General features: G+C 39.6%; 1 protein-coding gene across 2 annotated transcripts in view; it reads right to left on the minus strand.

The window, feature by feature from the left end:
- The window catches only part of galnt13 (UDP-N-acetyl-alpha-D-galactosamine:polypeptide N-acetylgalactosaminyltransferase 13), a 143,712-nt gene that overhangs the window by 110,436 nt on the left and 12,231 nt on the right, over positions 1-21,045 (minus strand). The window contains exon 2 of one of the 2 annotated variants that reach the window (XM_034186351.1): positions 6,132-6,418. In XM_034186351.1, the coding sequence (XP_034042242.1) occupies positions 6,132-6,273 (142 nt within the window). In that variant the 5' untranslated portion in view covers positions 6,274-6,418. Of the gene's footprint in view, positions 1-6,131; positions 6,514-21,045 lie in introns of those variants that run through there. The other variant, XM_034186350.1, reaches the window with a different exon arrangement.

A 21,045-nucleotide genomic window follows, 5' to 3' on the forward strand; every position in this document is an offset into this window, starting at 1 on the left:
GTTTGGGCACCCCTGATAATTTTCATGATTTTCCTTTATGAATCATTGGTGGTCTGGATCAGAAATTTCAGTTAAATATATCATATAGCAGACGAACACACTGATATTTGAGAAGTGAAATGAAGTTTCTCATATTTACAGAAAGTGTGCAATAATAATTTAAACAAAATTGGGCAGGTGCATAAATTTGGGCACCCTTGTAATTTTATTGATTTGAATACAGCACTAATTATTGGAACACAAAATTGGTTTGGTAAGCTCATTGACATCAGGTAGATTCGGATGTGCCTGATGACTTTCGGATGACTGCATTCCACACAGCTGGTGTGGCTCGGCTCATCGTTGACTAGCACACTCCTGACTGATCCGCCAACTCACTTTGAAATGTCCCTGTTGCCAGGAAGCACAGCGTGGTCATCATCTGTGTGGGCACAGACAACCGCCTGGCTTCTCGATGTATTGCGCTCAGGGACAGCCAAGTTCTGTGCGCAACTGCAGTATCACTGGCCTGGGTAATCAAAATCGGTTTATGAGCTAATTATTGTCATTTGCAAGAAAATCCCCGTGTTCCCTGAATACACGCCCACGTCCGTCAGACTGCACCATTTGCAAGGTCCTCTGACACTAATGCAGCAACTGCTAGTGCCATTTTACACATCATTTTGTGCATGGTTTTATATCCATTTATACAGTTATATGCAAAGGTTTGGGCACCCCTGATAATTTTCATGATTTTCCTTTATAAATCATTGGTTGTCTGGATCAGAAATTTCAGTTAAATATATCATATAGCAGACAAACACAGTGCTATTTGAGAAGTGAAATGAAGTTCATAGGATTGACAGAATGTCATGCTGTCGTCTAGTTGCGGGATTTGCTCATGTTTGACTTCCTAAGTTAAGGGTATGTTTGAGTTTGGTCTGTATGTCCCGTCTTTGTCAATTGTTATGTGTAGGTCAGTATGCTTTTTCCTCCCTGGCCCTGTGTGTATGATGCAGTGCACTAGATGGGTGTGTGTGTGTTTGCCTCTTAAAGGGGCGGTCTCTGTACCACTAGTGTTTGTTTGGATTTTGTCTTGCTTTGTTGTACTGATGGAACAGTTTAGAATAGTATTGTTAAGTTCTCATGGCTGTTGTATAACATTTGCATTTTGTGGAGTTACACTTTCAGCAGCAGTTCCATCATGTCTGTTCTGAAGCAATACTCATGGTTCTTAGATTCTGGTACATCAGAGTTGCATGTCTGGTTACTTTATTATGCATCTTGTGTCTCTGGCTCCTTTGATTATAACAGGTTGAGTGTCACTTGTCTTTTGTGTTTGGTAGAGTTTGTTCTTGCATATGATGTTTGGGTCCTGATTTATGCCTTTTGTTTTGTCGTTTCTTTCTAGTGTCTTTGGTTATTCTATGTTAAATGTTTTTTCTCTTAATGCTTAGTTGGTTATGGGTTATGCTCTTATGTTATTTAGTCTTGAGGACCTCCTGGTTTACTGCCCTCATGTGTTCATTTTAAGTCCTTCACATGTCTTGATTGCCTTTGATTATTTACACCTGCTTTTCTCAAGTCTGCTTATTTAAACCACGCCTTGTTTGTTTTTTCCTTGTGGGTCCATTGTCTACTGTTTGACGGTTACAGAGTGTTGCCATTTGTTTCCAGTCTGGTTTGTGAGTACTGTGTTCTGTTTGTTTCTTTTGTTGAGAATTGCTTTTTTTAGTATTTGGCATCTTGTGTCCCTCACCAAGTGGTTAGCATGGTTTTGTTAGTTTCACTTTGAGCTGTAATAAATCATCTAGATTTCTGACAAACATCCTGCTGAGTCAGTCTGCTTGTTTCTGGGGTCCTAAATCTGTTTAGCTCTTGGTCATCACCCCTGACACAGAAAGTAAACAAAATTAGACAGGTGTATAAATTTGTAACCCCTTGTCATTTTATTGATTTGAATACATTTAGCACTAATTATTAGAACACAAAATCGGTTTGGTAAGCTCACTGACCCTTGACCTCCTTACACAGGTGAATCCAATAATGAGAAAGGGTATTTAAGCTGGCCATTTGCAAATGTTTCTCCTCTTTGCATCTCTTCTAATGAGTGGCAACATGAGAGCCTCTAAACAACTCTCAAATGACCTGAAAGCAAAGATTGTTGAACATCATGGTTTAGAGGAAGGATAGAAAAAGCTATCTCAGAGATTTCAGCTGTCAGTTTCCACTGTGAGGAACATAGTGAGGAAATGGAAGACCGTAGGCACAGTACTAGTTAAGGCCTGAAATGGCAGGTCAAGAAAAATCTCAGATAAGCTGAAGCGAAGGATGGTGAGAACAGTCACAGTCAACCCACAGACCTTCTCCAAAGACCTACAACATGATTTTGATAGTGTCTCTGTGCATTGTTCAACTATACAGCACACTTTGCACAAGAAGATGCTGTATGATGCTGTAATGCAAAGGAAGCCTTTTCTGCATACACGGCACAAACAGAGTCGCTTGAGGTATGCTAAAGCACATTTGGACAAGCCAGCTTCATTTTGGAGTAAGGTGCTGTGGACTGATGAAACTAAAATTGAGTTATTTGGACATAACAAGGGGCGGTATGCATAGCTGAAAAAGAACACACCATTCCAAGAAAAACACTTGCTACCTACAGTAAAATTTGGAGGTGGTTACATCATGCTGTGGGGCTGTGTGGCCAGTGCAGGTACTGGGAATCTTGTTAAAGTTGAGGGGCACATGGATTCCAGTCAATATCAGCAGATTCTTGAGAACAATGTTCATGAATCAGTGACAAAGTTGAAGTTCCGCCGGGGGTGGATCTTTCAAAAAGACAACGACCCTAAACACTGCTCAAAATCTACTAAGGCATTCAAGCAGAGAAACAAGTACAACATTCTGGAATAGCCATCTCAGTCCCCAGACCTGAATATTAATGAAAATCTGTGGTGTGATTTTAAGCAGGCTGTCCATGCTCGGAAACCAACAAACCTGAGATGTTTTGTAAAGAACAATGGTCCAAAATACCTTCAACCACAATCCAGACTCTCATTGGAAGCTATAGGAAGCGTTTCGAGGCTGTTATTTCTGCAAAAGGAGGATCTACTAAATAATTATGTACTTTTTCTGTTGGGGTGACCGACTTTATGCACCTGCCTAATTTTGTTTAAAGAATTATTGCACACTTTCTGTAAATCCTATAAACTTCATTTCACTTCTCAAATATCACTGTGTTTGTCTGCTATATGATATATTTAACTGAAATTGCTGATCCAAACAACCAATGTCCTGAATAGGGTTAATATTTTAGTCCCATATTTCACGCTATTTTCTCTGCATGAGACAGCTAGTTATTTTTCTTCTTACAGCACATTACATCATGTGTGGAAACGATACATTACGGTTTCAAATATGATGAGCAAATGCTCAGTACATGACACCTTTCTGTTACTTCAATGTGACAGCAGAGTACAGTTTTTGCTCTCTGCTCTCTGCAATATTAAGGTTTGAATATATATATATATATATATATATATATATATATATATATATATATATATATATATATATATATAAATTTCACCTTTCGCAGCAGAGATCAGAGGGCCTAATGAAACCAGCTTTCTATGGTATTTTCCAGGCCAGCACACGCTCTCCATGACAAAGAGGGTTCATTATAAATGATGACAAAGATCATCTGGGAAGAAAACATTGGCTGTGTCTGTCCTGTGGTCAATCAATCTAACTCCTTGTCCCTGCCTGCTACTTTATCCCAAGCAATTACAGTAAAAGGGTTCCCCTCAATCTCACCGGTAATGAGTCTTCTGAGACACGATTGCTCATATTTCAGTGATGAGCATAAATAGAGTGTTATGTCTGGTTGTCTATGACTCACAAGTTTCCATTTCTCGCCAATTAGCACTACATATGTCATTTCTAAAAATGCCATATTTTTGAATCAACATTTGCTGCACACAGGATAAACGAGCCTCCTCAAGTCAACTTTAAAACTGACCTTTATCAATACCTGCCAAATAGACTGACCTGCTAATCAGTAGGGCTGAAAAGATTACTCGAATAACTTGAATAATTTTATTACAAAAATGATCGAGGCAAATTCTGTGCCTCGAAGCTTCATTTAAAAGTTGTAGTATTATGCCAGGTCTGTGTGTGGCACTGTAAGGTCCCCAGAAAAAGATAAGTATGTATGTATGTGTGTGTGTGTATATATATATATATATATATATATATATATCTCACACACACATACATATTCTATTTCTACCTCATTTTCTTCTCTCTTGTACTGTTACAAGTATTATTATTATTGCTTATCCTTGCACACGCTGTTTGATGAACATTTTCCTCTATTTGCACCCATCTTGTGTGCTTTTAAAAGCTGACGTAACATGTGAATTTCTCCTCTGTGAGATCAATAAAAACAACAGAAGAAGACTAGAGCATGTGTTCAGGCCGTGTAACAGCTAATAATTTAGCCCTCAAAGCTACCGCTTTCCAATGCGACACAGAGTAAAATAAAGCCTTTTAAGAGAAAGAGGGTCCACACTGATCATCTGAAATAGACTTACTGCGCATTTAAAGTGAAGCAGTGTGTTTGTCTGTTTAAAAAAACACACGGTGCCGCCGTCTGTGGCCAAATTATTAATGTTTTGAATTCCTACATATTTTTGTGCCCCACATGTGAGGTACAATTAATCTGAAAGAGTAAAATTATTTAAGATTATTTAATATTTAAATTTGCTACAATACAATACGGTCCTTGTGTAATCTAACGACCATCTGACCGCAATTTATGTGGAAATGTTTGCCCAACACATGATGGCATAAATAAACATGTAACTCACCTCCGGTACACCACGTTCCACAGTGCAGTGCAGACAGCTGGTCAAGTCCCTTTCACCCGGATGCGCTGTGTGTTGGCAACGTCGATCAGATGACAAATACATAATCCACCTCTGGTATGAATAAACCCCATGTGAAGCGGCATCCCACAATGATAATCCAACTGCATTTGTGTTAAGATGCATATCTAGTAAAATGACAACAATAAAGAGTTTAAAAAAAAGAAAAGATAAAGTCCACTTGCTGCGTGCGCACACGGAGTGGCTGGTACAGCATTTATGAACACATATACACGCAGCTGAGTGCACATTTCAGCCACACACTTGCACACTGCTTTGATCACCTGTTCTACACACGCAAACACATGTGGCTCGTTCAGCCATTGTGAACACACATGCGCAGCTGAGTGGACACACACTCATCACTCGTATCACCTGTTTACGCACGTACACGCGCGCACTCCGTCATGTGAGACACACACTGATGAGAGGTCAGTTTAGCGCTGGGAATGTGAGGACAAGAGGAGATTTGACTGCGTGGCTGAGTGACAGCTCCAATGTCGGTGCTGTCTGACAGCAGTCTGTATCATCTGACTGTTGTCTGAAATGTATTTGGGCTGCATCGTGCAAGTGTGCACGAAACAGTTCGGGTGCGTTCGGACCACGGCTGACCACGCCTCTTTTCCTCCTGACTGTGTCAGATTACGGCAATATTTGCCGTGTCGGACTGGCTCCTCCACATTCTTGCTATGTGTAATGGGGGTTTAATATTTTGAGATTTTGTTTTTTTCTTTCTTTTCTGAGTTGGAAAATGCAATTTTGAAAATTAAAATAAAACAATGCATGAAGTATTTTAGTTTATATGTAACAAGTCCAGAATACATTCACTTTCTGAAATAAATGACAAAAAACACTGAACTTTTTCACAATATTCTAATTTCTTAGATGTGCTTGTAAAGTCTAAATTACAAATGTGGGCTAGTAACATTTTACTATTTTACTAATATTAGCAGAGCTCGACCAAAGTAACAACTGCTCTGACTTCTGAACACTGAAAACACCCATCTCCTGATAGACCGTACATGGTAAAAAAAACTTAATACAACTGACTGCGTTACACAAATGTGATGATCTTGTCACTGTAGTTATTCTGATGCAATTGTACATGTTTATATGCAATATGAAAAAACTACCTGAAAAAAATAAATAATTAAAATTTCTGGTTTAAGCCCTACTCAGGAAATATTGATAAAAGATACAACACTGTTGGCGTGGACTTACCTCGGACGGCAGGGAGCAGCGAACGGTCCTTCCTTTCCTCACATTTGTTGCACTCACTGAAATAGAGCAACAAGAATGCATCCACCAACACCCACACTAAAGAGGTGGTCAAAACCACCTTGCAGTAGACAAACCGTCGCATCAGTTCTCTGTGTTGTCAACCAGCCAACCAAACAGGAAGGAAATGGTGAGAGCTCAGGGGCACAATGTCTGCCGATGAGGTGTTTGCACTCCAGAAATGGGGTGAAAAAACAGGAAGGAGTAAGCTTGGCAGATAGGGAGCATCCCTGTAGTGAGAAAAGAATAAAATAACATGAATATTCTATTTGTCTTCCAGTTCAGATTCAATTAGAAAGTCATTATCAAGTAAAATAAATTGAAACATTATGGCAGCAAAACCTAAATGAAAACAGTCAAAGCAAATCAATAATTACATGTTGATAAAGTACTTGGAAATAACCTCCTACTACATTTTACAGTTTATGCAGAGTACGATTTTGCTCTTAATTCACAAGTATTATTAAATAGAAATTTTCCCTTTTGGACAGTCCTGCCATTTCTTCCTTTTTGTTGCCGAGCCAATAAGAGAAACTTTCAGACCAGAACCAATTTATGGTGGCCAAGTGGTGAGTGCACTTGGTTTCAATGCAGAAGGTTCCCGGTTCAAACCCCGCCACATTTTCTCCATATAATGTGGAGTTGTCAAATCAACATGCAGATCCACCTTGGATTTAATGTGGCGAACCCGAGTGAAAACAAGGGAGCAGCTGAAGGAACTTACTAGATCAAGTATGACAAGTCATGTCATATTGATTTCTTTTAACTGTTTTTTTTTTTTTTTTTTTTCTGTGGCAGAAAGATTGTACAACATACACTTTGAACAGAAAATGCCCCCAAACAAAATTGATGGGCATTTTAATAGGGGTTTTCTAAAAAACAATACAGGTTCAAAATTATACATACATCCACATAGATTATTAATGAAAGCACAACCTGTTTATTTGATCCTATACCAACAAAACTGTTTAAGGACCTGTGGCCCACTCTTGGGCCGACTGTGCTGGAAATTATTAATCTTTCTTTAACTTCTGGATCTGTTCCTAAATGTTTCAAATCTGCAGTGATTAAAACATTACTTAAGAAACCTAATCTTGACCCTAGTGTATTGGAAAACTATCGGCTGATATCATTTTGCTCTAAAATACTGGAAAAAGTGGCAGGTCATGGACTATCTTACTGAGAATAATCTTTTTGAGCCACTGCAGTCTGCTTTTAGAAAATATTATTCCACAGAGACGGCGCTCACTAAAGTGGTTAATGATCTTCTGCTTGCAATGGATTCGGACACCACATTGGTTCTTGTGCTGTTAGATCTTAGTGCTGCATTTGATACCATGGATCATCATATTCTACTTGATAGGCTGGAAAATCATTTTGGGATTACTTGGAGTGCCCTTGCATGGTTGACGTCATACTTGACCAGTCGTTCTCACTGTTTTGTACAGTAACACTACCTCTAACCTTAGTCACATGAAATTTGGGGTTCCACAGGGTCCGTCTTAGGCCCCCTGCTTTTCTCCCTTTATATAGCACCCCTTGGGCACATATTGCGGCACTTTGGGATTACCTTTCACTGCTATGCTGATGATACTCAGTTATACATGCCGATAACTGCTGGTAATCTCATCCACATAAAATCCTTAGAAGACTGCCTTGCATCAGTGAAAAGTTGGATGTCTATAAACTTTGGTTCTTGGTCCAGTGAGACACCGGCATCAATTTGACCAGTTAATGCTTAGCCTAGGCTCATGTGTCATACATCACACTGACAAAGTGAGGAACCTTGGGGTAATTTTTGATCCTACATTGTCCTTTGACATCCACATTAGAAATATTATGAGGACTGCTTTCTTCCACCTGCGAAATATAGCAAAGATTCGTCCCATCCTGTCTATGGCTGATGCTGAGACCGTGATCCATGTGTTTATCTCTTCTAGATTGGACTACTACGATGTTCTGTTTTCTGGTTTACCGCAGTCCAGCATTAGGGGTCTTCAATTGGTTCAAAATGCTGCAGCCAGATTTTTGACACGAGGAAGAATGTTCAACCACATTACACCCATTTTGGCATCCGTTCACTGGCTTCCTGTCCAACTGAGATCAGATTTTAAGGTTCTGCTAGTAGTCTATAAAATTGTTCACGGACTGGCACCTCCCTACCTAGCTGACCTAATTAAACCTTACATACCGGCCCGGGCTTTGCATTCTCAGGGTGCAGGACTACTTTGTGTCCCTAGGGTGAATAAGAAGTCTGCAGGTCATAGAGTTTTCTCTTATTTTCAATTTCAATTTACTTTCATTTATATAGTGCCAAATCACAAGAGAGTTGCCTCAAAGCGCTTCACACAGGTAAGGTCTAACCTTACCAACCCCCAGAGCAACAGTGGTAAGGAAAAACTCCCTCTGAGGAAGAAACCTCAAGCACACCAGACTCAAAGGGATGACCCTCTGCTTGGGCCATGCTACAAACATAAATTACAGAACAATTCACAGAACAATTCACGGACAAATATACAAGAAATGCTATTGGCGCACAGGACAGGAGGATCACCAACACAAATACAACTCCCATCTCTGGATGGAGCTACACTTTTTCATGACCAGGAAAAGTGTGCGATTGTTCCCCAGACCAGCAGGATTAAGCCTTGCTGGCAGGACATCAGGACACTCTTCTTCCACCCCTGGAAGCAACGGAACCTCATCTGTGAACGCCCGGTACACTCTGATCACATTAGGATGAGCCGAGAGTCTTTTAGGCAAAACTCCAAAATGCCCATCCAGAGTGATGTTCCTTTTCATGCTTTAGGGCCAGTGGGCCTGAAGGCACCAGCTCCTGAGACATGGACAGCTTACCGGTTTAAAAAGACCTGCGTGAAACACAGAGCACACCGGTTTAGGCGTCTTCTATTATTTCAGGAAGGCGCTAGCGTAAACACTCAGCTGTGACTTAGGGACTCTTATCGTGCCCCTGTTCTGTGGAATCATCTCCCTGCGTCAATAAAACAGTCAGATTCTATGGAGACTTTCAAGTCGACACTGAAGACACACTTATTTTCCCTTTCATATGGCTAGCATAATGGCATAGTATAGTTCTACGCTTTTTACTCTTTTAATTAATTTTATTAGGAACAGCTGGTCTGGTCTGTGTCAGCCTGATCCCATCAGATGTCAGAAGCTAAGCAGTGCAGGATCTGGTTAGCACTTCGATGGGAGACCTCTTGGAACCATTTATAACTAAATGCAAATTCAAAGACCATCTGTTTAAACAGTTGTACACAATCACAAGTCCTAATAAGATGAAGCCATCCACGAACAGCTGAAACTTAGACATAAGTGTGTATCCCACCAGAACACTTACACCAAAAACACATCAAAGCTGGCTGAGGTATGAAAGAGCAAGTAATGTTCAACTTTTGCAATATCTTTCTGAAAGCCCTCCTCAACCATCTTGAAAATATCTGCTCAAGAGTGCTCAAGAGTGTGCTCAAGAGTCAGGTCTGTGTCAGGAAAAAAATAAAGGCCACCAGTTGTGCTTAGAAGACTGGCGAAATATCCAACCAAATCCTGCCAGAAGCTTGTCGATTGCTCCTACAAGTGTTGGGTCAAGGTCAAACTTGCATATGGATATTCATCTAAATATTATCTGTACTATATGTACAGTTCACTTCCAACTTTGAATGTTTTCTGCAATATTCGGAAAACCCAAAATTAATTAAAACTTGTATACCAAATTATTTTCTGGAAGATTGATAATCATTCTGCCATAGAAAAACAAGTTCAAAGAAACACCTGAAAACCCAATATTGCCATGACATTCACATCTATGAGAAGTGTATGTAAACATATGACCACAACGTTATGCACCAGGATACAGTAGGTCTGAAAAGGAGCATAATTTCAGTGTTTTTGATGCACCTGACAGAATATATGAACTTATTTAAAGCTACAATGTGTATCACACCATAGACATTTAAACTAACTTCAAATCAGTTTTATTAGCTCCATAGCGATGTGTATTTGCATATAATGTACTTTGTGCATGTGATTCTTCTGGATGCTTAACTTTTTTGCTCAGAATTGCAACAATTTTATGCCTGATGTTCACACTGATAGAATTCCAGTTGTACAATGACACTGAGGCATGGGTGGACTTGGAAGTCCAGACCTTCTTGACCGAGGCAAGCATACTACCACAGCACCACTGTGCCACAGTATCAGGTCATGTCAGACAGCCTAGTCTCACATTTTGTTTTGTTTTTCGGGCTTTTTTTTTGTGTTTTTTTTTACTCACTATTACAAACAAGACTCCCACCCCCAACCCTAACCTTAACCATAACCTAACCCTACTCCTTCTCCCAACCCTAACCATATCCACCCCCGACCCCCCCCCCCCCCCGCTTCACTTTTAATTTCGTGCAGCATCACAAAATTAATTACAATGAATTTGTGCTGTCATGACAAAAATGAGGTGCTTTCGTCACAATATCACGAACCAATAGATTAATGTATATTTTGTGCTGCTGAATCACGACTTGCCGTGAGACCAGGTTGTGTCAGATGTGGAAGCATGTGCTGGTGCTGCATACTAATGGATGCACCACACTGCAGAACCATCTTAGGTCCTGCACGGCAAGCAACCAGGCAGACAACCAGTTGATTTCCACCTCTCATAAGTACCAACTACAACCCCTGGCAAAAATTATGGAATCACCGGCCTCGGAGGATGTTCATTCAGTTGTTTAATTTTGTAGAAAAAAAGCAGATCACAGACATGACACAAAACTAAAGTCATTTCAAATGGCAACTTTCTGGCTTTAAGAAACACTATAAGAAATCAGGAAAAAAAAAAATTGTGGCAGTCAGTAACGGTTACTTTTTTAGACCAAGCAGAGGGAAAAAAAATATGGACTCACTCAATTCTGAGGAAAAAAATGATGGAATCACCCTTTAAATTTTCATCCCCAAAACTAACACCTGCATCAAATCAGATCTGCTCATTAGTCTGTATCTAAAAAGGATTGATCACGCCTTGGAGAGCTCTTGCACCAAGTGGACTGACATGAATCATCGCTCCAACACGAGAGATGTCAATTGAAACAAAGGAGAGGATTATCAAACTCTTAAAAGAAGGTAAATCATCACGCAATGTTGCAAAAGATGTTGGTTGTTCACAGTCAGCTGTGTCTAAACTCTGGACCAAATACAAACAACATGGGAAGGTTGTTAAAGGCAACCATATTGGTAGACCAAGGAAGACAAAGCGTCAAGACAGAAAACGTAAAGCAATATGTCTCAAAAATCGAAAATGCACAACAAATGAGGAACGAATGGGAGGAAACTGGAGCCAACGTCTGTGACCGAACTGTAAGAAACCGCCTAAAGGAAATGGGATTTACATACAGAAAAGCTAAACGAAAGCCATCATTAATACCTAAACAGAAAAAAACAAGGTTACAATGGGCTAAGGAAAAGCGATCGTGGACTGTGGATGACTGGATGAAAGTCATATTCAGTGATGAATCTCGAATCGGCATTGGGCAAGGTGATGATGCTGGAACTTTTGTTTGGTGCCGTTCCAATGAGATTTATAAAGATGACTGCCTGAAGAGAACATGTAAATTTCCACAGTCATTGATGATATGGGGCTGCATGTCAGGTAAAGGCACTGGGGAGATGGCTGTCATTACATTATCAATAAATGCACAAGTTTACGTTGATATTTTGGACACTTTTCTTATCCCATCAATTGAAAGGATGTTTGGGGATGATGAAATCATTTTTCAAGATGATAATGCATCTTGCCATAGAGCAAAAACTGTGAAAACAGTTCCTTGCAAAAAGACACATAGGGTCAATGTCATGGCCTGCAAATAGTCTGGCTCTTAATCCAATTGAAAATCTTTGGTGGAAGTTGAAGAAAATGGTCCATGACAAGGCTCCAACCTGCAAAGCTGATCTGGCAACAGCAATCAGAGAAAGTTGAAGCCAGATTGATGAAGAGTACTGTTTGTCACTCAAGTCCATGCCTCAGAGACTGCAAGCTGTTATAAAAGCCAGAGGTGGTGCAACAAAATACTAGTGATGTGTTGGAGCGTTCTTTTGTTTTTCATGATTCCATAATTTTTTCCTCAGAATTGAGTGATTCCATAATTTTTTCCTTCTGCTAGGTCTAAAAAGTAACCGTTACTGACTGCCACAATTTTTTTTCTTGATTTCTTACAGTGTTTCTTAAAGCCAGAAAGTTGCCATTTTAAATGACTTTAGTTTTGTGTCATGTCTGTGATCTGCTTTTTTCTACAAAATTAAACAACTGAATGAACATCCTCCGAGGCCGGTGATTCCATAATTTTTGCCAGGGGTTGTATCTACCGCAGCAAGGTGAAATATAGGCGGGCCCTCGCTGAGTAATCATCACTGAGGCACCTGTGTGCAAAAGCATGCATACAGAAATGTGCCACATGGCCAAAATGTAGCTGTTTCCATGGGCGCAATTTGGGCGGACATGTCCCCCCCCCCCCCCCCCCCACCTTTTCAACCGGGGGGACAGAATATGGTATGTCCCCCCCCACCTTCTGACATATATGTGTGTACTTGAAACATGCTATGCCAGTCTTATGTGCAAACCATGTCAGTCTTATGTGCAAAACCATGTCAGAATAGTATCTTTGTTTCTGCAAGTTTGTATTTTTAGCAGCATTGATTTGTTTACAACACCTGTTTCTTGTTTGTCACATTTGGAATTTTATGGGACTGCATTTGCCCAGATTTGAAACCAAAAATAGTAGTAGGGACGAGTGTCTACACATAAGTATCAATGGACCATATGCTAATTTACTAAATTCTGAAAGTTAGAAAAGGAAATCAGAAAAGCTATCTGGGACCTCAGAAAGCCCATCTGCAATTATTGCTTGATCTCCAAAATCAGTCTATACAAGTGAAATTATGTTCAGTATGAGTGTTGTCATTAGTGCCACTTCGAAAATTAAATTCATGATAAATAATTTATCCTAAACTTATGATCTGTTGTTTTTTTCAAACTTATGCAAAAACAAATCTTGAGAAAAAAATACAGTATGCGATAGTGAATAATTATTAAGAGCCTGTTCTTTCATATTTATGAATATATTTTACCACATTGCAGTTGTTTTTTTTTAAATAAAACTCAACTTATCATTCTTTTTGAGTTCTACACATGTGGTGATACCTTATTTACACCAGGATGTTAATAAAATCAATGCTGGCTATTCTCAGAATAAAGTACTTATATCCACAGTTTCAAATTGCATAGGTCAAGTGGTGTCCACTTTATGGTCTTCTCAAAACATTAAAATTACTGTTCTGGATGCTCAGAATGCATCTGAGCTTATCTAGAAATCGTTGGCTATGGCCTTTGTCCCCCCCCCACCAATTTCTAGTTCTAAATTGCTCCCTTGGCTGTTACCCCACAATAATCCTCACTTGAGTCAATCTGTGAGGCCAGTTTGACTGATGTGGAGTGAGAATTTATTTAATTTCTATTGTCACTGTACTGCTTCTTTAATTTATTTTTTATAATGTAATCCTTTCTGTTAAGTACACACATATTTTTTATCTGAAAAGAGTTCTTTGTGGTCACACAATTACAAAAAAAATCACTAGCAAGTAGTTTTCCCTTTCATATGGCTAGCATAATGGCATAGTATAGTTCTACGCTTTTTACTCTTTTAATTAATTTTATTAGGAACAGCTGGTCTGGTCTGTGTCAGCCTGATCCCATCAGATGTCAGAAGCTAAGCAGTGCAGGATCTGGTTAGCACTTCGATGGGAGACCTCTTGGAACCATTTATAACTAAATGCAAATTCAAAGACCATCTGTTTAAACAGTTGTACACAAGCACAAGTCCTAATAAGATGAAGCCATCCACGAACAGCTGAAACTTAGACATAAGTGTGTATCCCACCAGAACACTTACACCAAAAACACATCAAAGCTGGCTGAGGTATGAAAGAGCAAGTAATGTTCAACTTTTGCAATATCTTTCTGAAAGCCCTCCTCAACCATCTTGAAAATATCTGCTCAAGAGTGCTCAAGAGTGTGCTCAAGAGTCAGGTCTGTGTCAGGAAAAAAATAAAGGCCACCAGTTGTGCTTAGAAGACTGGCGAAATATCCAACCAAATCCTGCCAGAAGCTTGTCGATTGCTCCTACAAGTGTTGGGTCAAGGTCAAACTTGCATATGGATATTCATCTAAATATTATCTGTACTATATGTACAGTTCACTTCCAACTTTGAATGTTTTCTGCAATATTCGGAAAACCCAAAATTAATTAAAACTTGTATACCAAATTATTTTCTGGAAGATTGATAATCATTCTGCCATAGAAAAACAAGTTCAAAGAAACACCTGAAAACCCAATATTGCCATGACATTCACATCTATGAGAAGTGTATGTAAACATATGACCACAACGTTATGCACCAGGATACAGTAGGTCTGAAAAGGAGCATAATTTCAGTGTTTTTGATGCACCTGACAGAATATATGAACTTATTTAAAGCTACAATGTGTATCACACCATAGACATTTAAACTAACTTCAAATCAGTTTTATTAGCTCCATAGCGTTGTGTATTTGCATATAATGTACTTTGTGCATGTGATTCTTCTGGATGCTTAACTTTTTTGCTCAGAATTGCAACAATTTTATGCCTGATGTTCACACTGATAGAATTCCAGTTGTACAATGACACTGAGGCATGGGTGGACTTGGAAGTCCAGACCTTCTTGACCGAGGCAAGCATACTACCACAGCACCACTGTGCCACAGTATCAGGTCATGTCAGACAGCCTAGTCTCACATTTTGTTTTGTTTTTTCGTGCTTTTTTTGTGTGTTTTTTTTACTCACTATTACAAACAAGACTCCCACCCCCAACCCTAACCTTAACCATAACCTAACCCTACTCCTTCTCCCAACCCTAACCATATCCACCCCCGACCCCCCCCCCCCCGCTTCACTTTTAATTTCGTGCAGCATCACAAAATTAATTACAATGAATTTGTGCTGTCATGACAAAAATGAGGTGCTTTCGTCACATTATCACGAACCAATAGATTAATGTATATTTTGTGCTGCTGAATCACGACTTGCCGTGAGACCAGGTTGTGTCAGATGTGGAAGCATGTGCTGGTGCTGCATACTAATGGATGCACCACACTGCAGAACCATCTTAGGTCCTGCACGGCAAGCAACCAGGCAGACAACCAGTTGATTTCCACCTCTCATAAGTACCAACTACAACCCCTGGCAAAAATTATGGAATCACCGGCCTCGGAGGATGTTCATTCAGTTGTTTAATTTTGTAGAAAAAAAGCAGATCACAGACATGACACAAAACTAAAGTCATTTCAAATGGCAACTTTCTGGCTTTAAGAAACACTATAAGAAATCAGGAAAAAAAAATTGTGGCAGTCAGTAACGGTTACTTTTTTAGACCAAGCAGAGGGAAAAAAAATATGGACTCACTCAATTCTGAGGAAAAAATGATGGAATCACCCTTTAAATTTTCATCCCCAAAACTAACACCTGCATCAAATCAGATCTGCTCATTAGTCTGTATCTAAAAAGGATTGATCACACCTTGGAGAGCTCTTGCACCAAGTGGACTGACATGAATCATCGCTCCAACACGAGAGATGTCAATTGAAACAAAGGAGAGGATTATCAAACTCTTAAAAGAGGGTAAATCATCACGCAATGTTGCAAAAGATGTTGGTTGTTCACAGTCAGCTGTGTCTAAACTCTGGACCAAATACAAACAACATGGGAAGGTTGTTAAAGGCAACCATATTGGTAGACCAAGGAAGACAAAGCGTCAAGACAGAAAACGTAAAGCAATATGTCTCAAAAATCGAAAATGCACAACAAATGAGGAACGAATGGGAGGAAACTGGAGCCAACGTCTGTGACCGAACTGTAAGAAACCGCCTAAAGGAAATGGGATTTACATACAGAAAAGCTAAACGAAAGCCATCATTAATACCTAAACAGAAAAAAACAAGGTTACAATGGGCTAAGGAAAAGCGATCGTGGACTGTGGATGACTGGATGAAAGTCATATTCAGTGATGAATCTCGAATCGGCATTGGGCAAGGTGATGATGCTGGAACTTTTGTTTGGTGCCGTTCCAATGAGATTTATAAAGATGACTGCCTGAAGAGAACATGTAAATTTCCACAGTCATTGATGATATGGGGCTGCATGTCAGGTAAAGGCACTGGGGAGATGGCTGTCATTACATTATCAATAAATGCACAAGTTTACGTTGATATTTTGGACACTTTTTTTATCCCATCAATTGAAAGGATGTTTGGGGATGATGAAATCATTTTTCAAGATGATAATGCATCTTGCCATAGAGCAAAAACTGTGAAAACAGTTCCTTGCAAAAAGACACATAGGGTCAATGTCATGGCCTGCAAATAGTCTGGATCTTAATCCAATTGAAAATCTTTGGTGGAAGTTGAAGAAAATGGTCCATGACAAGGCTCCAACCTGCAAAGCTGATCTGGCAACAGCAATCAGAGAAAGTTGAAGCCAGATTGATGAAGAGTACTGTTTGTCACTCAAGTCCATGCCTCAGAGACTGCAAGCTGTTATAAAAGCCAGAGGTGGTGCAACAAAATACTAGTGATGTGTTGGAGCGTTCTTTTGTTTTCATGATTGCATAATTTTTTCCTCAGAATTGAGTGATTCCATAATTTTTTCCTTCTGCTAGGTCTAAAAAGTAACCGTTACTGACTGCCACAATTTTTTTTCTTGATTTCTTACAGTGTTTCTTAAAGCCAGAAAGTTGCCATTTTAAATGACTTTAGTTTTGTGTCATGTCTGTGATCTGCTTTTTTCTACAAAATTAAACAACTGAATGAACATCCTCCGAGGCCGGTGATTCCATAATTTTTGCCAGGGGTTGTATCTACCGCAGCAAGGTGAAATATAGGCGGGCCCTCGCTGAGTAATCATCACTGAGGCACCTGTGTGCAAAAGCATGCATACAGAAATGTGCCACATGGCCAAAATGTAGCTGTTTCCATGGGCGCAATTTGGGCGGACATGTCCCCCCCCCCACACCTTTTCAACCGGGGGGACAGAATATGGTATGTCCCCCCCCACCTTCTGACATATATGTGTGTACTTGAAACATGCTATGCCAGTCTTATGTGCAAACCATGTCAGTCTTATGTGCAAAACCATGTCAGAATAGTATCTTTGTTTCTGCAAGTTTGTATTTTTAGCAGCATTGATTTGTTTACAACACCTGTTTCTTGTTTGTCACATTTGGAATTTTATGGGACTGCATTTGCCCAGATTTGAAACCAAAAATAGTAGTAGGGACGAGTGTCTACACATAAGTATCAATGGACCATATGCTAATTTACTAAATTCTGAAAGTTAGAAAAGGAAATCAGAAAAGCTATCTGGGACCTCAGAAAGCCCATCTGCAATTATTGCTTGATCTCCAAAATCAGTCTATACAAGCGAAATTATGTTCAGTATGAGTGTTGTCATTAGTGCCACTTCGAAAATTAAATTCATGATAAATAATTTATCCTAAACTTATGATCTGTTGTTTTTTTCAAACTTATGCAAAAACAAATCTTGAGAAAAAAATACAGTATGCGATAGTGAATAATTATTAAGAGCCTGTTCTTTCATATTTATGAATACATTTTACCACATTGCAGTTGTTTTTTTTAATAAAAACTCAACTTATCATTCTTTTTGAGTTCTACACATGTGGTGATACCTTATTTACACCAGGATATTAATAAAATCAATGCTGGCTATTCTCAGAATAAAGTACTTATATCCACAGTTTCAAATTGCATAAGTCAAGTGGTGTCCACTTTATGGTCTTCTCAAAACATTAAAATTACTGTTCTGGATGCTCAGAATGCATCTGAGCTTATCTAGAAATCGTTGGCTATGGCCTTTGTCCCCCCCCCAATTTCTAGTTCTAAATTGCGCCCTTGGCTGTTACCCCACAATAATCCTCACTTGAGTCAATCTGTGAGGCCAGTTTGACTGATGTGGAGTGAGAATTTATTTAATTTCTATTATCACTGTACTGCTTCTTTAATTTATTTTTTATAATGTAATCCTTTCTGTTAAGTACACACATATTTTTTATCTTAAAAGAGTTCTTTGTGGTCACACAATAACAAAAAAAATCACTAGCAAGTAGTTACAAACAGTATATTGCACATTTGTGTGCTAGTCTGTCTGTTTACAGATGTGTATAAGTTCCTATATCTTTTACTTTAACAGAGAGTGGAAAACACTTTTTAGCATCGTCTGTGGCAAACGAAGCAGTCTCATGTCCTTATCTTTCACTTGCAGAATGGTTATTGTTTTGCAGTCGACACACATTCTGTCCTCTCCACTGTCTGTCTAAATGTCCATCACAGGAACTGACACTGTGGCCTCCGGTCGAACTCTTATCGCATTCAAAAACAGGGCTGCCTCTGTATGGCTGCTGCTTCAAAGTTCAATCGCAGTATGGACCACAATCACATACAGAGAGCAAACTGTACAGAAATCATATCAGCTGCCCCCGTTATGAAAAAAAAAATATAAATATAAATACAACCCCAATTCCAATGAAGGTGGGATGTTGTGTAAAATGTAGATAAAAACAGAATACAATGATTTGCAAATCCTTTTCAAAATATATTCAATTGAATACACCACAAAGACAAGATATTTAATGTTCAAACTGATAAAATTTATTGTTTAAGTGCAAATATTTGCTCATTTTGAAATGGATGTCTGCAACATGTTTAAAAAAAGCTGGGACAGTGGTATATTCACCACTGTGTTACATCACCTTTCTTTCTGACAACACTCAATAAGCATTTCGGAACTGAGGACACTAATTGTTGAAGCTTTGTAGGTGGAATTCTTTCCCATTCTTGCTTGATGTATGTCTTCAGTTGTTCAACAGTCCGGGTTCTCCGTTGTCGTATTTTGCGCTTCATAATGCGCCACACATTTTCAATGGGCGACAGATCTGGACTACAGGCAGGCCAGTCTAGTACCCGCACTCTTTTACTACAAAGCCATGCTGTTGTAACACGTGCAGAATGTGGCTTGGCATTGTCTTGCTGAAATAAGCAGGGACGTCCCTGAAAAAGACATTGCTTGGATGGCAGCATGTGTTGCTCCAAAACCTGGATGTACCTTTCAGCATTGATGGTGCCATCACAGATGTCTAAGTTGCCCATGCCATGGGCACTAACACACCCCCATACCATCACAGATGCTGGCTTTTGAACTTTGCGCTGGTAATAATCTGGATGGTCTTTTTCCTCGTTTGTCCAGAGGACACGACGTCAATGAGTTCCAAAAACAATTTGAAATGTGGACTCATCAGACCACAGCGCACTTTTCCACTTTGAGTCTGTTCATTTCAAATGAGCTCGGGCCCAGAGAAGGCGGCAGTGTTTCTGGATGTTGTTGATGTATGGCTTTCGCTTTGCATGGCAGAGTTTTAACTTGCACTTGTAGCTGTAGCAATAAACTGTGTTAACTGACAATGGTTTTCTGAAGTGTTCCTGAGCCCACACGGTCAGATCCTTTACACAATGATGTCAGTTTTTAATGCAGTTCCAACTGAGAGATCGAAGGTCATGGGTATTCAATGTTGGTTTTCAGCCTTGCCGCTTACGTGTAGAAAGTTCTCCAGATTCTCTGAATCTTCTTATTATGGACTGTAGATGATGGAATCCCTAAATTCCTTGCAACTGAATGTTGAGAAACATTGTTCTTAAACTACTGGACTATTTTTTCGTGCAGTTGTTCACAAAGTGGTGATCCTCGCCCCATCTTTGCTTGTCAACGGCTGAGCCTTATGGGGATGCTCCTTCATCCATCCATTTTCTTCCGCTTCATCCGAGGTTGGGTCGTAGGGGCAGCAGCTCAAGCAAAGCAGCACAGACCTCCTGATCCACCATATTTTTGGTGGTCGTAGCACCATACTTGCACCAACACAGTGCCCATTCCATTTCAGAGGTGTGTGTCTGTGCGTGTGTGTGTGTGTGTGTGTGTGTGTGTGTGCATGCGTGCACGCGGGGCTGCGTACGCTGTAGGGCGACCCCGCTCCTCCACACAGAGGCCATACAGAGGAAATTAGCATTGTTTAAATTTATTTTATTTTTGTCTTGGTGAATCATGGGATTTGTTTTCATTGCACACAGAATACTGAAGAATCGAATGATGCCTGTGGTAAATGCTGATGTGAATGAATGAGGCACTGTGACACTTTCAACTCTTTCAAGTGCAGGCATGGTCTGGTTCAGGCAGAGAAATGCACCGAGCAGACAAACACAGAGGGACTTCTATGAAAGCCAGGACAAGGAACTAAAGTATTTTCAGACGTCGTTTTCCAAAATCAGGATGCTTTATGTGGATAAGTTTTCATCAAGCTGTGGTGATGAATCCAACTGAAATTACTCAACGGGTAACATCAAGACTTTATATTTACTCCATGTGTGAATGGTTTTAATATTTGAAACAGTCTAAACTGTTCACATGATTGCAAGTTTCAGTTATTCAGCCAACCAATGGGCAGCATCAATAGACGTATTTTGACTGATGAGTAACTTAAAAGAAACGTGTCAGCAATCACATAACTTACCTACAACTTGTGGCCCACGTATGCAGGACGTATGAGCCATGCAATAGCATACGTTGAAAATATTGTGCATGACCAAAATCTTTCTCGGTACTCACCATATATCAGTGGGTTTCAACGTACTTCAACTTGCTCTTAACTTACCCAAAACTTACCCATAATTTATTAGACCTATGCCAGCATA

This window comes from Thalassophryne amazonica, chromosome 14 (genome assembly GCF_902500255.1).
Source record: "Thalassophryne amazonica chromosome 14, fThaAma1.1, whole genome shotgun sequence".
Lineage (NCBI taxonomy): Eukaryota > Metazoa > Chordata > Actinopteri > Batrachoidiformes > Batrachoididae > Thalassophryne > Thalassophryne amazonica.